The following is a 20,790-nucleotide window of genomic DNA, read 5'->3' as shown; positions in this document are numbered from 1 at the left end:
CACAGCAGGGCCAGATGGGCAAGGGAGGGGATTGTCCTGCTCTGCTCTGCTCTGCTCTGCTCTGGGGTGGCCTCACCTCCAGTGCTGGGGGCAGTTCTGGGTGCCACAATATGACAGATACAAAGCTGTTAGAGAGTGCCCAAAGGAGGGCAATGAAGATGGTGAAGGGACTGGAGAAGCCATCTGAGGAATGGCTGAGGTCACTGGATGTGTTCAGCCTGGAGGAGACTGAGGAGAGACCTCATCACGGTCTGCAGCTTTCTTGTGAGGGGAAGAGCAGTGGCAGGCACTGATCTGTTCTCTGTGGTGAGCAGTGACAGACCTGAGGGAACTGGCGTGCAGCTCAGTCAGGAGAGATTTAAGTTGGATATTGAGGAAAGGTTCTTCACCCAGAGGGTGGTTGGGCACTGGAACAGGCTCCTCAGGGAAGTGGTCACAGCACCAGCCTGACAGAGTTCAAGAAGTAATTGGACAACGCTCTGAGGAACATGGTATGATTCTTGGGGATGTTCCCGTGCAGGAGCTGGACATTGATGATCCCTGTGGATCCCTTCCAACTCAGGATATTCTATGATTCCATAACCCTGGCATGAGCCGAGCGCGTCGCGACGGACGCCGGCGAGAACAGAGGGGCTGAGGGACCGAGCGGGCACCAGAACCCGGCTCCGGGCAGCTGCCCGCCGTGCCCGGTTGTCCCCGCGGTCCCCGCCGTGCCCCGCAGCCCCGTCGGGAGGATCCGCAGCCCCCCCGCCCTCCATTCCCCGGCACGCCGTTCACGACAGTGTCGCGGCAGGGCTGCCGTACGGCCGCTGCGCGGTTTCCGGCGGGCCCTGCGGATGGCGTCCGGGCCGGAGGGCGAGCGGAGCCGGGAGTAGCGGGAGCGGGAGGCGCTGCTGGCACAGGTGGGGTGACCGGCCCGGCCCAGCCTTATCCCGGGGCTGCTCAGCACCCCCCTGTTCCCCAAGCTTGGCGCTGGGTGCTCTGCGGGGTCGGGGCGCTCCTGAAGCTGCCCTGGCCGGGGCAGGCGGAGGCGGGGAGAGAGAGAGCCCCCTCCTGTGCCCAGGGGAGCTGGGCTGGCTGCGGCACCCACAGTGGCAGGACGCAGTCTGGAATTTCTGCGTGGCAGCCACCTGATTTCGTGCGTTTTGCTGCTTGTGGTATTGATCCTCTTGGTGTTTCACTTATTATGTATTTCTGTGCTTACACCTTTGGAAAGAGCCGGAGTCTTTACATTCTCTCTTCAGATTTTTTTATACATTGATAAGATGACCCCACCCTCACTTACCGGCCTTCTTTAGGCTAAACAGGCCCAGCTCTCAGCCTTTCCTTAAATGAGACATAAAAGGCGACTCTGTCGCCTTGTTTTGTGGCCTGCCTTTCCTAAAGAGCCTGTATCCCTCCATTGCAACATTCTGGTCGTGGAATGGTAACAACTTGAAGTTGTGTGCGTGTGTTAAGAAGTGGGAGCCTGATTTCGTAGGACCAATTACTTGCCTGGTGATATGTTGTTGTACTGTAAGACAAGAATTAGGAGGCTCCCACTCAAAGGTGCTTTGGAAGAGATGCTGTGACTTGGAGACCCATGATAATCCCTGATGCATTTTGTTCAAAACCTGCCTGTTTTTGTTATTTGTGGTGATTCTTGTTGTTACTTGTAGGTAGAGTGAATGCTGAAGTCACAAATGGCACATCACTTAAGTGACGTGGCTTGTTTTGGGCTTTAAGGGGGGATAACTAGAGAAGTGTAAGAGAAAGACAGTTGTGATGATGGGCTTTTGACAAAAGGAAGGTGAAGGTAATCAGCAGCCAAATCTTCCTGGGCAAAGATATGGTCAGCAAAGAAGTAGTAGGAAAACGGTCTGGATAGCTTGATGCTTACACAACAGTGATGTCTTTTTTCAAGGCAAAGCAGAAGGACAGAGGATTTTATGTAATATATGATGTGGGCATCTTGTTTGTAGAGTTATGGAACCATTTCTTGGCAATAAAAGTTCCCTTCAGTGATTTCCCCCCTTTTGACAAGCAGTTGAAGGAAAATTCTTTTAATTTAGTAATAGTGAATCACACTACCCTGCAAAAGTTTGTTGATGTTAAGATGTTTGTTGCTTAACTTGAACTACTGTTTATGTTTAAGATTGCTCCTTTGCTCAGCTCAACCTCTTGAATGTTCAGAAAATACTCTTAGCAGCAAGCAAAGCTTACGTGGGGCACTATTATACTACTTTACCTTTCCTTCTCAGCTGGTGCCACTTACAGCAAGCTGCCTGGGCCAGTGCCACTGGCTTAGAATCCTAGAACAGCCCTGGCTGGAAAGACTTTGAAAGATCACTTGGTCCAACCCCTTGTGGGAAAGGGAGCCTAGGTAAGATTATTTAGTCCTCTGTTCAGTCATGTCTTGAAAAACTCCAATGATGGGGTTGAGGAAACTCTCCTGGCTGACCATTCAGGAAGCACAATCCCCCACCCAGGATGCACTCCCACCACCCAAGGGCTGTCACTGATGGCACTGAAGCCTCTTTGTGGAGGACAACTCCAGTGTGAGCCAACCTGTGCTCTGCTTGATTCCCTATACACAACACTCACACTCAGTCACACAAGTTTCCCTTACCAGCTTGACCCCAGGTTATCCATGGAAGAGTCAGAGACATCTGGATCCTTACAACAATTTAATCATGGTGCAAAACACAAAGCCAGCTTGAGCTGGGTGCCTGCAAGGAGGGACCCTGAGCAACTGAATCCCTGAGCTTTTATTCCCTTGCAGTGTAAGTGTGCCATAGTCTGGGCTCCTGCTGCTGAGTCCTTGGCTCCTGCAGTGTCTCTGAGTGCCTGCTCTCCTGGCTGGCCCCTCTGTTGTGCCTCTCTTGTGCAGAGGGGCAGCACCAGTTCACAGCCTTTTTGCCCAGGGCACAGGTTGTCTTTGGCACAGTTCCTGTAGTTGCTAGAAAGTTTGGTGTCTTGGGCAGGAGGCCTGCACTTCTGACTCCACTGTCAGGATATGTCTCAAAGAGTTCTTTGATGATATTGTAGCTTCATAGGCCCTAACTCTCAGTGTTAATACATTCTTGTAGGTTTAGATTCTGCTCATCAGCCTTGCTGAAGAATATTAGAGAAAGTGGTTTGGAGTTTTTAGAATAAAACCAAATCTGATATTTTTTCTTATTGCTAAGCTGTAGTGTGTTAAAAGGTAGGATCTTTGTTGAATTCTGTAATTTTCTTTGACTTCAGCAAGAAACCGACCATCGTTGTATTGTTCAGCATATTTTTAAAATGCCATGAATACAAATTACTCCTATATGAACATCTTTAAAATGCATCTGCAATATTTTTGTGATACAAAAAAAACCCAGTGTACAACCCTGATTTTCTAAGTAAGGCAAACACTGATTTTCTCTGTACAGCAGTGGGCTCAGCATTGGCTTTTACCATTCAAAACTCACAAATGGGAAATAAATAGCTCTATAAAGATGCTACATCATTGCTTTGACAAAAGCTGATCAAGTGTTAGAACCGCTGTGAGATGAATAAAGAACAAAGGAAGTGGTTGCACAGACTTGTTACCCATTCTGTGTAATTAAAAATAGTTTATGCAGCCCTGGTCCCAGCATCTCAAGAAGAACCAAACAACCTTGGAGAAGGTGGGAAGAAAGGTGCAGAGATGATCATGGTGCAGACTGGCCAAGGACTCTAGAGGTTTTGAGACAAGGAAAGATAGGCTGAAAATAAAGTTAATACAAGAAAATTCTGTAAAATTGTTAAATGATATGGAGAAGGGAATAGGAAGTGCTATCTGCTGGTTCTTTCAGGTTAAGAACTAGGTTGTATTAAGGATTTTACAGGTAGCCAGCTTAAAGCAGACAAAAGAAGTGAACGTTCAGATGATGTACAGAGAAATTCTGGAGTCTCTTGTATGGCATATTGCAAATACCGGCACTGCACTTCATCCAGACAAGAATAGCCTAAAATGTAAAGTATCTGTTGGAAGCTGTAGATTGAAAAGTTGTTGAGCCTCAAATTGCTGGAGGATGCAGGAATAGTTTGGAGATGGCTCACTTTGAACTTAAGCCTGTATACACTTCAGCTTCCCTGGGCATTGCTGGACATTTTTTAGTTGGGATACTAGTTTAGATTCTCAGTTCTGAGAATGTCAGAGCACTGAGAAATCCAGTACAGGTAAACAGAATGGAGTATAATTTGTGAAATACTAGCCACTATTCTTCAAGTCCATTTTTTGTGGAGTGTAGGAATGGATCTGGAGACAGTGACATTGTTTTCTACAGAAGTTAACCATTAGAGATGCTTGATCCCTGTATGGCTGATGAGAAACCTTCCTGATGGGACTTTTCAGCTTCTTACTGAAAGTCACAGTATAGAGTCTGTGTTATATTTCCACATTGTTATGTTTTCACTTCCAAGCAACCTAAAGCGAAGTCAGATTCTTTGATTTTCAGATATTCTCTGGGGTGCTTTGGGGTAATACTGAAACATAAATTAATGATCAAATGGTTTTCTTTGCTGTTGCTTGTGGAATTGCTCTTCATCATCTTATGAATGTCCTTGATCTATTTATTTTCCTTGCAGTGAAATCAAAAAGTTGAAGTGAGGAGAGGAGATATTGAAGTTTGGGAGTTTCCCCCCACACCCCCTTTTCTATACCAAAGATTTAGAATGTGTTAGCAGAAGTGTATCATAAGCATTTTATCCTATACAAGCCCATGTGGGCCAAAGGAAGCTGTAGAGATTCCTTTATTACTTATTTGGCAGATAGGGAAATTTAGGAATGAAAGTAGTTTTTTTTAAAACTCATTTCATGTTTCCTCTTCCCATTTATGGACCAAATAATCTAATATAGCTATGTAAAAGGGCAATATTTTTAAGACTTCCCCTGCAGATACTCTTATTATTTCTGTGAAAAGTCAATTTAGCATTTTATAATGTGAAAGCGTGAGGATGTCATAGTTGCCATGTCAATACTCTGCTGTCTGGTTTTCAGAAATGGACTTGTTGCTGCCTGTGTGAGAACAGATTAATGTCCTAAGTGTATTGACTTTCTCTGCTTCACTTTGATTGTGGCTGGGCTGCCTGCTGCAGTGCCTGTTCAGGGAGGGGATTGTCCTGCTCTGCTCTGCACTGGGACAGCCTCAGTCCTCCAGTGCTGGGGGCAGTTCTGGGTGCCACCATATAAGAAAGACATGAAACTAGAGAGATTGCCCAAAGGAGGGCAGCAAATACAGTGAAGGGCTTAGAGGATGCAGGCATATGAGGACTGACTGAGGTCACTTGGCTGGTTCAGTGCAGATGAGACTCAGGGGAGACCTCGTCATGGTCTGCTGCTTCCTTGTGAGGGGAAGAGGAGGGGCAGGCACTGATCTCTGCTCTGTGGTGACCTTAGGGAATGGCCCGAAGTGAAGTTTTGTCAGGGGAGGTTTAGGTTGGATGTTTTGAAAAGGTTCTTCACCCAGAGGGTGGTTGGGCACTGGAACAGGCTCCCCAGGGAAGAGGTCACAGCACCAGCCTGACAGAGCTCAAGAAGTGTTTAAGAAGCTCTCAAGCACATGATGTGACTCTTGGGGTGTCTTTGCAGGGGCAGGAGTTGGACATTGATGATCCCTGTGGGTCTCTTCCAACTCAGGATATTCCATGATTCTATGAACAGAACTGGGAGAAAACTATTGCGACACTTATTCTCAATGTGTTTTGTTTGTCTTGCTTAGAAAAGCAGCAAGAGATTATCAGGAACTTATCACAGCTGGCTATTGCAGTCAAGACAGTTACTTGGTGATTGTAATCCTGGAATCCTTTTACTTTGGGAAAGACACTTGGAAAGCTGTGTAGTCTTTGCTTCTGGTAATCTGAGAAATTTGCAGAAGTAACTGTACTTTAGTAGATCTGTTTCTGGAAAGATGAGATGTTCAGCCAACTCACCTTAAGGAGCTTTTTGTTATGAAATATGGAACTTGCACTTGTTTCTGTGAACCAAAATGCCACACAATTCATTGATCAAGATTTCTCTTTTAAATCTTGCAGGTGTATTCTTTCATTTGTGTAGTCTGTTTTCCAAACTGCACTGATAAACCCAGTGGCTGATAGTGTTTATGATAATGATCAGTAATCAAATAATTGTGTTGACATGCAAATCATTAGAAAGCTTCAGAAATAGCATCTTGTTTTGCTGAGCATGATAGTTCATGACACTGCTATTTTGGTTTACAAGTTTACAGCAAGAAAATAATCTGATGGGTGTTGTGGTATGTGCAGGGATGTGTATTCTTCCTAGACATGAACACTTCTTATCAAGACTTCAAATTTTGGATTATTTTTTCATCTGTTGTTTCATATGGTATTTTTGTATTTTAAGGTTGCTCTTCTGTTACTTGAGGCTTTTTACATGGACTTTGAGTCTTTCACTCTTTGGCCTCTGAGGGTGATGTGATTTGGCCATTCCTTGTGCAGAAAATCCTGCCTTTTAATTTTTAAGGATTACTGACGGATTGGAAGTTGAGTGTAGATAAATAAGACCTCGGTCAAGTAATTTATATTATTGAAGCAATGAAAATAAATTGATACCATAAAACAAGTTCATTGTATAAACAAGAAATTACATGTTTAGTTTTACTTATTTATATTTCTGAAACTTATTTATATTTCTGAAAAAAATTTATTTGATATTTGCAAGCCATTATCTTTGGAGACATCTTATTTAATGCTTTTGATTAGACTTCTCCCTTTAATTTTTGGTTTACATTTTTTGTTTTATTTTCTTTGAAAATACAACTTAAAATTAAAGAAAAGCAACCAACCAACAAACAGTGCATAACAGTATCACTGAGTTCACAGTATTAGAGCTCTAAAGAAGCTGTGAAATCAGCAGCTTTCCCAGTGAAGTACGATCAGGTATTTCCTCCTAAAAGCCTAACAATTGGCTTTTTGCAGTGATCAGTATTTGCTGAGGTGATGGAGTGCTTGGCAGTATTTCACATTGCAGTTTTCAGTGGAAAATTACAGAAATCTCTCCTTAGGCAGAAATTAGTAGCAAAACATGTCTCTGTTAGGGGTTATAGTTGCTTCTGTGCTGTAATAGTAAGCACCTTCTTTTTGTTCTTTCCCTTCTAAATCTTCATGAAGTGTTAAATCCTCAGCTCTATCTGCCAAAGAAAATAAGCACTTCAGCACTTCAGTCTGTGGTATTAGAAGAGTAATGGTACTGAGAAATGAATACTGCCTTTTCACAAAAGATTTTTGGATTTTTGTCAGAGCACCTCCATGCATTTTTGCAAGCAACATCTTTGAACAGACAGGTCATTTTTGAAGGTCAACGATGAAGACAGATGTCACATTAACAAGAGGTACTTATTTATGGTTTCCTAGCAGTAATAGCTTCTAGAGCTTCTAGTTATCTGTTGTGTCTGCACGCGTACCAGCAGAACCTCTGTTGCCTCCCAGATGTTTCTGACTGAAGGCTAACATCTTCTGTAGCCTGCTCTTTAAATCACATCTGACTTTTGATTATTGATCACAAGAAGCTTAAATGATTGAAATGATAGTCCCTTCAGTGACCTTTCTTCTGTGCCTTTTGGCGGGTGAAAATGACAAGAGTGGTGACATTTCCAGTTGGCAAAGCTGTGTCTGGAGGAGGTGGTGATGCAGGCAGCTCTCTGACTCAGTTGCAATTTCCCAAATTGGGCTGGAAGCTAAGCTCTTTCTTGTGTTTCCACTGTTGTCCTCCTTGGGAAGTCTTTGTGGATGTAGCAATAATTGAAATATTGAGACTCAAAAAATAATCTAAGCATTCACCAAAATAAGTGTGTTATTCAGACAGAGAGTTGGTATAAAAGCATCAGAGCTGCAAAGAAGGGTATGTTCAAGTTCCCTGGAGGTAAGCACTCATATAACCAGGGCTCTCTGTCCCTGAACTTTGGGAGGATGGAAAGTAATGGGGTGGTAATGCATGGCATAGCAACCTTTCTGATACTTGATTATCAAAACAGTTAAAATAGTGGGGTAGTTTGTATGGTAGCATGGTAGATGGTCCTGAAATGAGAAAGAAAAGCTCATTGTACATATTTTGAATGCCTTATCTAGGTGTCTGAAGGACTGGCTAGGTGTTAGATTTTTTGAACTTTCTTAACAGAAAGCTGTTGCTGAAGAGAAGTTTTTTCCACAATTCTTTTCCCCCAAGTGCACTTTGCCCCTTTGTTCCTTGAGCCTTGATGACCTTGCTAGAGTGGCAACTTGTACTCATGTTCTGCAGGAAGCTGCACCGTCCTTTTGGTGGGATTTATTTTGTGTCGGTGTGGTCCTGGAAGTGGCTTTACCTTTGATGGGAGTGCAGGAACAGGCCTGGGTGGGTAGGGTGAATATGTGAGGGGCAGTGCAGAGAGAAGAGGTGTGGGATGGAGCCCTGCCCTTCAGTGGCAGGTGGCCAGGATAGCAGCTTAGCTGGTGCTCTCTCTATTGAATGTTTTTGTCATACTGTAATGATCTGATGTGCTGTAGATTTTCTTCTGATTGCTTGGAGGAAAAGGGAGTCTTTTGTCTTTTGGATGAAGAAGTTGACTATTGAGTCATGGGAATTATCATTTAAAGAACTAGAAGTTGACCACAGTTATAGGTGGAAAATTGCAAGGTCTTTGTGATGGTATGGGAAAATTTCCCTGGCTTTCATGAGAGCTGAAACAGTAAAATAGAGTTGAGGTCAGGAAGGAGTGTTGGTCAGGGTTTCTGTGAGCTGGGGAGGGAATTTTTACCTCATCCCTCCATCCCTTCTGGACATCCTTGAGGGACTGCTTTGTAACAAGCTGCATTTATTGTGTGACCTATAGCTTGGCTGTTGGCAGTGCCTTTGATCTTTTCTGCTTCTTCCTGGTGTGGCATGATGTAATTTTTATAGCTTTTGGGTTTTGCATCTGCAGTGTATTACAGGCTGCTTTGGAGCAAATTTTATTCATTTAGTAGGTCATGTTGTCAGCTACTGGACAGGCTGCCTTAATGACCCACTTGATGGAAACCAGAGAGAACTTTCCTTGAACTTGGTTTCCTCCCACATTCACCTGGATCTGTGAAATTCAAACCCTTTTTGCCTACTTGTGGTAAAGTCTGTAAAATTTGGCTCTCTTCGACCATGGCAAGCATTGCTGACATAGTGCTGTAGAATAATTACTGTTTTTGTAGCACCGTAACAACAGACCTTGAAGAGTGCCTTGCCAACCTTAGACTTCATCTTTTTTTTTGCAAAGGAGACCATAAGCAATTTTAGTGGGGTCCTGCAGAAGTATGTAGTGTAGCATGATGCTTCTTTGACAGGTTGTTGCTTGTAATATGTTCATGTGTACATGCACAGGCATTTGCATAATTAAAGCATTACTTTTGAAACAGAGGTATTTCAGAAATGTATCATCCACTATTTATGGAGGAAAAACTGAAAAATATTGCTGTGTTGGCCTAAAATGTACCTCATTTGTAATGGGGAAAAGTATAAATTATTGGATTTTCCTGTGGTATTGTAAGTATTAATGAACCTTAATGTGAATTAAATGCTTGGACTCCTCTGAGATGATAGATGTGAAACTATTGGAGTTGGTCCTCATAGATAGAATGGTAAATCTGACAGGAGAATTAATTAGTTTTTCTTTCTTTTTTATGTTTTATGACATGCTAGTAAGCCCTGCAGCTTTTGAAAAGAAAAGTAGAATATCAAGGTAAGTTTTGAAGCTAATAAAGTAGTGTAGGCAAATTTTCCGACTCACTTCTACTTGAAGTAATTGTGTGTGTGTGAGGGGAAAGTATAATGAACAATAAAAAATGAGTATTATAATTCGAGGGAGCTAGATTTTAGAGACAGAAATATTTAGAGGGTATTGCTGCTAACTTTCTAGTCTTGTGTTAAAGTGATAATATAGGTGAAATTATAACTTTTTCATATTTTTAGACATGTAGGCAGTGTTCTTATTTTTTTCTTTTTTCTTTTTTTTTCCTTCTTTCTTTTTATTTGATCTTGCATAGATATATTGTTAAGAATCTTTTATATTTTGTATCCTTGTTTAGGAGACACAGACTTCCATCTGATGCTTTTGTTTCTGTCTTTCTCTTTTTAACAGCCTTGTGGTCAATCTGCCACTCCACATTCATCTTGCCCAATCCTGTTTAGTTTAGTATTCAGGAGACAGCAATCTGTAGTCTGATGATGATTTCTAGTTAATCTGTGTTCTAAATGAGTATTTGTGTACTTCAGCCAAAATGATGATCCACCTCTTTCATTAGAATGATGTATCTCAATTACTTAAATACTTGCCTTCATTTATTCTGTTTATTTTTAGATCTAATAAAAAGTATAAAAGCTCAGTTTGTGCCTTACTTTGTAACATTACCTCATTTTATTTGTAACTTCAGCAGCATGAAGAAAATAGTAATGTTATTTAAAATATACTTATTATTATAGGAAATGATAAGAGGCTAAATCTTCCATGACAGGCAGAGAACATCTACAATGAAGAAATGTTTACAAGGTGATCTTGAGTGGCCTTTATTGTGGCATTTATAGATTTATGGGCTGGAGAACTGCAAAAAGGGTGGAAGGGAGCTGTTGACCCCAGCTGCAGTTCTTTCTCAACCAAAAGTGAAATGGAATATGTAGAAAAAGCCTGCCTATTTTTTCCAGTCTACATCTTGGTAACTTCTTTGTGTTGCTTGTGGAACGAACAAGCTTGGAGTCAGGGTTTGGTTTTTTTTTTTTTTCCATCTGGAACTACATGCAGGTTCCCTTTATCTCCAGTGTTTCATCTCTGTCCAGTTATAAGCTTAAGTTTGGAGTCTGTGGCTTGTAGACATTTTGTAAGTTGCAAAGCTGACGTTATTTTCCTTTATTTGTCCAAAAATGTGGCATATTTAGTTACTTTGTTTTAGTCAGATGAATATGTTTTTAAGACAAAAGAGCCATCATTGTCTACATAGACTAGAAGAGAATATATCAGTCTGATATATTTCTGCATGAATTTTCAAGGGTCTTGTCCCAGATGTCATAGGGTGGCCAGGGTTACCTCTCTGTATGATGGAGAAGTTGCAGGAAACACACCTGCATTTTTTGGATTCCTGGGTGGTTTTAGTGATGCTATGTTGTACTTAACATCTATTTCACTCTCACTGCATTGTAGTCCTGCTCATTCTTTTGTTACTTTGTTTACTTGTAAACTAGAAAATGTTTTGATGTTGGAACAGATGTCTGAATGCGTTCCTAACTCTTTCTTTATGCCTGCCTTTTGAATTTTAAGAGGTAGCATTCACCTTTGTAGACTGTCAGCTTCATTCTAGAGATGGAAGTCTCAGTCTTGACCTCTTTTTTCAAGCTGATTTATACTATTTTTTGTTTGGTTTACAATATTCCTTTGTTTAAAATCAATAAGTCTGGGTAGTAGCCTTGCTTTGCTTGCATGTAATTGCATTAGAAAGTTTATCACATGGATAAACTACTAAGAAAGTAGGCAGTGAAAAGTTTAAAAGGGTGTTTTGTTTGGGCACAGATAAGAAGTGGGCTTTTTTTTTTTTTTGAGTTCATTGTGTTGTGCCACTTTAAAAAACACAACAGCAATCCTGTCTTCTCAGTTAGCACTTTAAAAAAAATCCCCTTTTAATCTTATTTTTTAGCATGTATTTCTGTTCTTTTGAACCCTTATAGTGTATTTGTCATCTTCCTGCAAACATTGTTTTCTGTCAGACAAAAGCTGCAGATTTTCTTCTTGGCTATATCAAAAAAGAGAAACTGCCCTGTGGTAGTGTGGTTAGTGTCTTGTGCAGTGCCCAGGCTTGGATCTGAAGAAACTAATAGCTGGCCAGGAGGAAAGACCTCAACTGTTATCCAATTTCCTGAGACTTTTTTATTTTTTTGTTTTTAATATTGGTCTTTCTTAAACTTGTATGTGTTCTCTTGGCTTATGTTTGACAACACTTTCTGGTAAAAGTTGGTGTTTTAGGATAAGAATTTCAAACTCTACCTTTAGTTTTTGTTTTGATTTTAGTTGTTTTAAAAGAAACTCATCAAGTAAATAAAAACCCAAAAGCATGTTGAAATTTGCAAGACTTATCTAACACAAAATTAGGGCTGTAATAATATAAAATAACTTTGTCCTGTTTAATCAGGGTAGGGTGATATATGGCATATATAAATAAAGATAAAGAATTTATATGTGAAAAAGATAAAGAATTTACTAAAGACAAGTTATACTTAAGTAAACTTCCTTCTGAAAGTCATGTTTATGCTGAACATAACAGTGAACTTCAGAGGCTGAAAAAATAATTATTTTATTGATGTGATTTGTAAAAATCCTTTTTAGGAATTGAAACTGTTTGCAGTGATGGTTATTTTTTCAGAAGATGTAGTAAAAGTATTTCTAGTTTTATCTCTGTAACTACAAAGGGAGGAACATTCTGAAACCTGAAATGCCTGAAATACAGTTCTCAACATTGTGTGTGGAAATGCTACTGAGCTCCACCTGATTATTTTTCTTCTCTGTTCATCTTAGACCAAAATTAGTTCTGAGAAGAAGGAGAGCTGCAAGCTGCTAAAAGATCTTTGAGGTGAAGATCCATGGATGCCTTCTGATGTGAATGAACATATGGAGCCACTGGAAAAGGTGATGAAATTGTAAATAATTAAATTGGGTTGTTGCCTTTACAGAATGTTTGTATGAACAGAAGACTTGGTGGGCTTTAAGACAATCTTGAAACACATCCCAATTTCTGATTTCTTTATGCTTTGATATTAGCTTTTTTTAAAGATAGACATTATCTTTTATTCGCCAGGAGGAAAAAATTCTGTCATTCAATTCCAGCTTTAATTTCTACCAAAAGCAGAAAAGGAAGTGCTACCAGACAATAATAGTCCCATGGGAAGAAGTCTGGAGGATTCAAGGCTTCATAGCAGTCTCATTTGTGTTCATTCACAGGAGAAGCCTTAATGGAGCCTGTGAATATCACATCCTTTTAATGTGCAGATATTTCAACAATGGAAAGATGTGTATTGATAATGTAGTGACACCTGAAGAAATAGGTTTGACCAAAATAAATGTAGTTTAGTAGGTATTATCTGTTTAGTTGCAGAGCCTTAGTTCCAATGAAAAAGATACTAAGAGGGGGAAGAAAAATTGATCATAGATGTGAAGTATGCCCTCCCTGCCCCTACCACTCCAGCCCTTCCCCCATAGAAGAGAGAGAGGGTAGTAAAAACAAAAGGTATTTATGTGTATTTCATCTTTTTTCAGTGAGGTTTGGTAAGTAGGTTTTGATTATTTTTTTTTGTATATGGATGATTTGATTTACTGGATCTCATTTACAAACATTTACTTGTAGGAACATTCTGTGCAGAAAAAAAAGAAAAAGGATAAACATTCCAAAAAAGCTAAGAAGGAAAAGAAGAAAAGTAAGAAACAGAAATCTGAAAAGAAGGATGACTTACTTGATAGTTCTTCCGTAAGTAAAAAATTCGAAAATAGTTCAAATTACAGTCTTAAAACTTGAACCATTTTAGTCCCTGTGGGTATGCATGGTTAGTAAAATTAAGGCTCATTCTTACCATTTTCTGTTGGGAAAAATTGCAACAAAATTTTTCCATTTTCATGTACTGAGTATTTAATCAACTTAAAATAGGCTGTTATGTGAGTGCTTGTGAATTTTATGGTATTAAATTCACTCATTAGGAGCGAAGGGATTTCTAGTTTTTCAGCAGAGAGAAAATGAAAATCAAAATCCTCATTCTGATATGGAGAGGAAAAAATTTCATAGATAGCCTGTAGTGTGTGGTATATGATAGAAAGATGTGTCTAAAATTGGAAATAATTGACTTTGATTTTAAGCATGAATTACCTCTGCCTTTTTCCACAGATGTTCAACCATGGACACTCCCGACCACATGGGAGTTGTACATGGGGCTAAAGACTTGTACATTTGAATCTCTTTCTTCCATGTAAGGACATGCCTTCACATGGAAGGGCACTCTGGAAAACAGTGCAGGGACTGCATTTGAAATCTGGGTGCTGCCTTCTGGCCACATTGGGGAAAACATCTTCCCAGCACTTTTGGTACAAGTCAGGTGGCACTGTTAGTTGTAATTTTCAGAGTTGCTTTTATGGAATCAAGGAACGTCCATTATAATGAGACTTATTTTTCAGGGGTTAGTACCAGAGATAAACAATAGTATCAGTGCGGGAAGTAACCAAAGGCACAAATGTCCCACATTCTCCATGGGAGTCACCAAAACTCTTCAGATCACAACAGGGACTCCTAGGATGCAGCACAGTCCCGGCTGTAACTTCCATCCAAAGTCTTTTACTCCTAAGATGGGTTCATGTGAATAGCAAAGAAACACTGTTCAATGCAGCCTATTGGATTCAAGTGAAAAATCTCGGCACGCTGTTCGCAAATGCAAGTGTAGGAAGCTGGATACAGGCAATAGCATGTACCATGATTTATATTGTGCTGTGTAACTGATCTAACTTTTTAAATGTGAAACATACTTAGTAATGCATCTAGATTTTTTAAAATTTTGTTTTTTGTTATGTCATAAACCAGTTGGTTTTGGTTTTGTTTTTATTCTGACTGTTTTACTTTTAGGAGAGTTATGCAAATAAGCTGCCTGTATGAGGTCGTGTTGCATGCTTATGAAGTGAAATACTTTGATCACGACAGAGCAATCTCCTATTGGAATATTAATATTCTAGTTTTATTATCAGTATTATTAAATATTAAACAATATTATATTAGTAATGCTAATCAGCATTAATTTTGATTATTGATATAATTGCTAAGTATTGCACGTTATCAAGTAGTGTGTTAAGGTAGGTATTATTTTTATTCTTTACATTAAACTCTCTTTTTAGGATTCTTCAGTTGAATGGGTTGAGTCAAATGTGTCACAGTCAGATGACACAGAAGAGGCTTGGAAGGTCAACAAGCAGCAAGATACTGCAGAAGAACCTTCCCTGCAGGTGGGCAGGCTCACAGCTACTCCAGAGATAAATTCAGCTTGTGAAACGTGCTTAGGTTTCTTCGGAGCTCTTTTGCAGAGCATTGAGTAAAACCTGTTTTACAGACAAATGTCTTTGTTTAGCTGGGTGATGTTACTTTTCATTGATTAGAAGACTTCTCTACCTAATAGTTCTGAGTGTTTAATAAGGCACTACTCTGAATGTTGCCCAACACCAACTCCTATCAGGTTTTGAGGCTCTTACAAGTTACTTTGATTTTCTTGAAAACATCATCTTAAAGGTCTTAACTAGACATGTTACTTTTTACTTCACAATTTTGGTGGCTGTTCTACAATAGAATAAATTGGCAGCTGGCCCTAGGTGATCCTCCTTGAGTGGGGGTTTGGAGCAGATGACCACCAGAGGTCCCGTGGACATCCGCATTTGTTGATGCACATTGCTTGCTGATGTGGACATAGATATTATGGAATCACTTGGAGATAGATAATTTCTCAGTTCCTTCTCTTTCTTGAAAGAGATCTGAGAAATGGAATGTTATGTTTCACCTCTGAAATTCTCTGGCATGTTGTCTACCATAATTTTTAAATAAGAGACAAAGTGACATATGGCATCTGATCAGATTGACAACTGAGTCTTGAACTCTGTTGAAGATAGGAAGATTCTTCTGCAAGGCCATGTTTCAAAATAGATGTAATCTGGTCATTTTGGTTGCTACACTAGAATTACAGAATTGCCCGAAATACTTGCCTTTATAGAGTAATTGCTTACAATGTGTATGTCACTGCTTGCTTTTGAGGCTTCAGGTTTTAACCTGTATAAAGGTAGTGGATATATCTAGGCTTTTAATATGATGCTTTTCTTTAGTCTAGTCCTCATTTTTAAAATCTCTTTGATCTGGCTTAAGTTCTGTAAGTGCAGTTTTCTAGCTGTTATCATGGGTACAGTTCACAGAATTTAGATGTATAACTGTTAAGTTTGAGGGTGCAGTTAGTGCCTGGATATCTGGGGTGTGAACTATGCTCAGATAATGATTGCAGATTTTGTATACACTAGAAGAGATGTAAGAGATCATGAGATTAGAGTTAGCTAAATGAGATGTACAGTATTTGTTTATTCTAATGATTAGCAGACTAAAAATATTCATGTTTACTAATGTCTTAAATGCCATTGTAAATATGTATTTCATATTACAGGGAGACATGAAATTTGTTTAAGTATTAAAAAATTTGAAGATTAGAGTTCTTAAAATCATATTTGCTTTTCATTGAAGTATTTAATATGTGTTTGTAGAACCTATACTGTTTATTGTCAGCAACATTTGTCAGTAGTTGCACTGCTTTGGTTTGGCACATAAGCCATGTTTTTGTTGGAATTATGAACACTGATTCTTTGTGTTTATTTTAAAGAGAGAAGAATGGATGAATTTAAACTTCATGTCATTGAAAACAACATCAGTAGCAGCTGTCAAAGGTGAAAGACACAAAGAAAAAGTATTGGAACGGCAGAAAGCTCAAGAACTTGAGCAGGTAGGAGGAATTAATATCTTAATCTTTTTCTGCCTTTTACTAAATTTTGTGTGATGAATAAAGTAATGAATTGGTTCAAATATGTAAGTCTTTATTGTTATTAAAACTAATGCCTGATGTGATAATGATCTTAATTAAATTGGTCTGTTTGGATGGAAGGCTTCATATATCAGGCTTGTGGAGAAAAGCCTTTTAACTTCTAGGTAAGGAGAATGCTACTTTTGTTAGTACTAAGTTCTGTTAGTAACAATGTCAGGCTGTTGGTCTGGCCTTCTCCATGGTGTGTGAAAGGGGCACCATTGTTTAGTGTTGTAAAAGCTTATTTAAGTTACTGTATTTAAGTGTAGGATACAGAGGCTTGTTTTCTCCTAAAGAAAGAACTCGGAGCAGTTGTTGTGCCTTTCATGTCTCAGTTGTTGGTGAACACGTGGGTGATTCAGGGTCTGGCTGGAGAAAGGGCTGCTGTCATTGAATTAACTCTTTTTACATACAGTTGATGGCTCCTTCATTTGTTCATTTACCTTGTTAAATGCTATGTAGTCTGATCTGAAAACATAGTGACGTATCACTAGCTAATATTTCTTTGTCCTCACATCTCACAGCAGGCTCTTTCTTGCCATTAGGTTTTCCAGTTAGTTGTGTTGTACTTGGGAACCAGACTGACCTGGATCACTGTTTTTGTGTAGTATGCAGTGCCTTGGTTATTGTCTGTGGACAAGGGATGAATATTTTAAAATTTTTTTTCTCTGCAATTTTTTTCCTGAACACTATTTCAGGAGGACCATTTAATGTGGACATCTTAAATCACCAGAATGTCAGCATGTATTATATGGTTAATGACAATTCATATGTATTCTTAGTCTTAGAAAAGAATGATTTTTATAGACTCTCCCACCCAACTACTTGCTGTCCACATAGGTTTATACTCCTCTGTTTTCTGTGCCCGAGTGTCTGCTTTTTCTTTGGTACACAAAACAATGTGTACAACAGATGCTTAGACCATGAAAGTGGTGATGGTGGTGAATTGTGTGACTTCACATACAAGTCTCTCAAAATGTATAGATATTCTATAAAATACAAACCATATGCTATGCAAACATTTAAATTATTTCTGTTTTAGGCCGTGTTGTCTGAAAGAGAACTCAATCCCTATTGGAAAGATGGTGGTACAGGTTTGCCACCAGAGAAGGATGAAGAGGCTTCAGTTAAGAAAGGTAAAGAGCAACTTTTAGTAATAATCTTAAATTTCTGTCTCCAGTTTCTGGACTCTGTGTTGCTAACAAATTACTCCTAATGTTGTTACTCCTGTTGTAACAGGATTATTAATAATATATATATTATTAATAATATAGGTAATAGAGTAAAATTTGGATGAAAATTCCATAGTGAATATTGGTTAGTATCATAGTATATGTGTTTTGCAGAATCACTGGGTTTTTATTTTGAGTGGTTTGACCTTCAATATCCTTACCAAATTCTCCATTTTGAACTAATTAAAGAAAAGTATGATTCAACCAAGACAAGATAAATTGTTGTCAACTCATTTGGTTCCTTTCATACCATTGCACAAATTACAGTTTTAAAGAATTCACCCACAGAAGTCTGAGTCACATCAAAATGAAGTACATTACAGGTGCAGTTGGTGAAAAATAGCATTTCTGTAGTCTTTTCACTTTTTTCCTTACCCCAGGGCTATCCTGCTCATTTTCAGCAAACACAGTAACAAAAACCTTTTTCATAATGTCATGAAACATTTATTATGTGGTGAGAATGATCCTTGTATTCTATCAACAGAGAAGAGTGGGGTCTGCTTTTTGAGAGCCTTTCCCTGTGAACCATTAGCATGAAGCTAATAGTTTCTGGGACAAAAACTTCCAGGTTTGTCCCAGAAACCATTAGCTTCATGCCCACTTTTAGGAGTCACAGAGATCAGAGATCTGTAAGAGTTGGCAGGCATCAGTGAGTGTGTGTTTAGAATGTCAGGACTACTGCTAGCCTTCTCACATGGGAAGCAGTGGGTTACTCATTCAGTTTCTGAGAAAAGGAATTCACTTGTTTGTAAGGGGTATGCCCAAGAATGGATGCAGGATTGTGGGAGTGACAGGAAGGTTCTTTAATGTCATAAAGAAACTCTACAGTTTCTCATATGTCACTCCTGTATTGGAAACTGCTTGTGATAAACTAGAGAAACTTAAACTAAATGAGTGGTATTGCTGAGGTATAACCAGCATTAACTTATGAAAATATGTAATTGTATTTGTATATGAATTCTGTTTTTCTTTTGAACTCCTTCAATTTTTACAGTAAGTTTAGGTGAAGCTGTAATGTCACATACAAAATAAGGTCAAATAGGAATAATTATTGAGATGTTAAACTACAACCTCTTGTTGTTTTCTACTTTAGTTACAGTGGTAGAAGATGCTGGATTAAGTTGGCTGCGAAAATCATACCAAAGGATGAAGGAGCAGGCTGAGAGAGAGAAGCGAAATTTTGACGAAATTGTAGCAGAGAGATATGGGGTAAGGATCTTCAGTTAAATTTTCTTCATATTAATAGATGCTTCGAAAAGATTACTTTCATATGAAGGCACAAGTACTTAATGTATAAAGTAAAACATGTGAAAAGAAGCAAGAAAAACCAGCCCCTGAAGCTTCTCTCAGTTGATAAAGGAGTTAGAGCTACCAAGCCTTTTATATATTTTTCTTGTTAAATGTTTTTAATATATGGGATCTTATAGCAAATTTGAAATACTTACACAATATCCCATTGCCTTAAAAGTGGTATGACTTTTTTGTTTTTTCTTTTAGTCAGTGGAGGTATTTCAATCACGATTAGAAGAAGCTGAAAAAGCTGCATCCAAAAAGGAAAATTATCATAGAAGTGGAAGATGGAAGAAGACTGACTATTCAGAAAGTGAGAAAGAGAAGAAAGAAAAGAAAGAACAGCATATTGAAAAGATGACACGAGATGAAGATGATAGAGACAGGCATATGTCTGGGGGCTATTCCAGGGAGAAGTATGGCAAGGGGTGGGCACAGGAAGACAGGGGTTACAGAAGAGATGTGTCAAGAGCAGACCAGGAATGTGGACACAGTAGAATGGACTCAGTACCAAGGGGCTACAGCTCCAAAGCAGACAAATACTCCAGTGACAAACGAAATCAGGAGAGGAGTTCATCTCTAAGCAACTTGAAACACAAATTTTTGAAGCCCTCTGAAGATGATTTAACATCTTATAGTGCATCCAGAGACTCCAAGTTAAAGCAGTTCTCTTCCAAGGAGGACTCAGCTCATAGCTCTTTGAGCAGCCGTTTCCAGAAACCTGGTGAGGATACTGCACTGTGGACCAAAACACACACAGAAGATAGCAATGAGAAATTAAAATCTGATCAAAAATCATCAGGTACTAGGGAACAAATTGATGGCAAAAGTTGGAAAAGAGCTCCAAGTGATGAAAAAGAGAAGTTACGACAGGAGCACGCAAGTGATACCCCTGAGAAGAAACAGATTTTATCTGACAGTAAAACATCATCCTCTAGGTATTTTATGAACATCCTTACTTGGTTTTTATTTGCTGTATTTTTCATGGCAAAATATAATGAAAGCTCTGTCTCCTTTTTGACATGATAAGCACTGATTATATCAGATCTCTTTAGTTTCGAGGAGGGGTCTTAGCCTCCAGCTAAGGGCAGCTGGAAGAAGTAACTTCAGCAGAAGTAGTGAACATCCCCTACCTGATCTGTCTCCTCAGCGCATTTGAGAATTGCTAATGATAGGCTATTTTCTGCTTCTTTCTAATGTTATTCACACTGCGGTGAAATTGGCCTCTTAGGCAGAAAAACCTCCAAAGTATCCTAATGGTCATTGACTTTATAAAATACAACCTTGAAATGGTAGAAAATGCTGACTAAAAGCTGAAATAATTAATACAGTAGGGATAGGTTTGCCACTCGTGAGATGAGCTCATATGCTAAAGTAGTAGCATATGAAAAATAGTAGAAGCTGTTTAATAGAAAGTGTGTTTTTTGTGGTGAAGGGGAAGCATTAATAGGACTGGGAAAGGAAACACAAACTTGATAGGCAGCAGGAATTTAGTTTTCCATTACTTACTTTTGTGAAAGACAATGGAGAGTAGTAAGGAGAGATGGTCAGACTCAGAAGTTGTAGAGAACTAACCTTTTGCTCTGCTCAGAAGGCCTCCTGTTCTCCAGGCCATGAGTATTAGCAGCTTGCTGGTTCTTCCAGTGATCTGACTAGTGTGGTTGTTACTATGAATCTTTTCTTTCAGATTGT

At 39.2% G+C, this 20,790-nt stretch overlaps 1 protein-coding gene across 1 annotated transcript in view; it reads left to right on the top strand.

The window, feature by feature from the left end:
* The first annotated feature begins 820 nt into the window (after window positions 1-820).
* CWF19L2 (CWF19 like cell cycle control factor 2) overlaps window positions 821-20,790 on the top strand; it is a 61,176-nt gene continuing 41,206 nt past the window's right edge. The window contains exons 1-8 of the mRNA XM_066544762.1: window positions 821-902; window positions 12,513-12,623; window positions 13,339-13,458; window positions 14,865-14,972; window positions 16,379-16,498; window positions 17,619-17,712; window positions 18,902-19,017; window positions 19,306-20,036. Of these exons, the coding sequence (XP_066400859.1) occupies window positions 12,582-12,623; window positions 13,339-13,458; window positions 14,865-14,972; window positions 16,379-16,498; window positions 17,619-17,712; window positions 18,902-19,017; window positions 19,306-20,036 (1,331 nt within the window). The 5' untranslated portion in view covers window positions 821-902; window positions 12,513-12,581. The remainder of the gene's footprint in view (window positions 903-12,512; window positions 12,624-13,338; window positions 13,459-14,864; window positions 14,973-16,378; window positions 16,499-17,618; window positions 17,713-18,901; window positions 19,018-19,305; window positions 20,037-20,790) is intronic.

This window comes from Molothrus aeneus, chromosome 2 (assembly GCF_037042795.1).
Source record: "Molothrus aeneus isolate 106 chromosome 2, BPBGC_Maene_1.0, whole genome shotgun sequence".
In the NCBI taxonomy this organism is placed as follows: domain Eukaryota; kingdom Metazoa; phylum Chordata; class Aves; order Passeriformes; family Icteridae; genus Molothrus; species Molothrus aeneus.
This window is presented reverse-complemented; position numbering and strand designations above follow the sequence as displayed.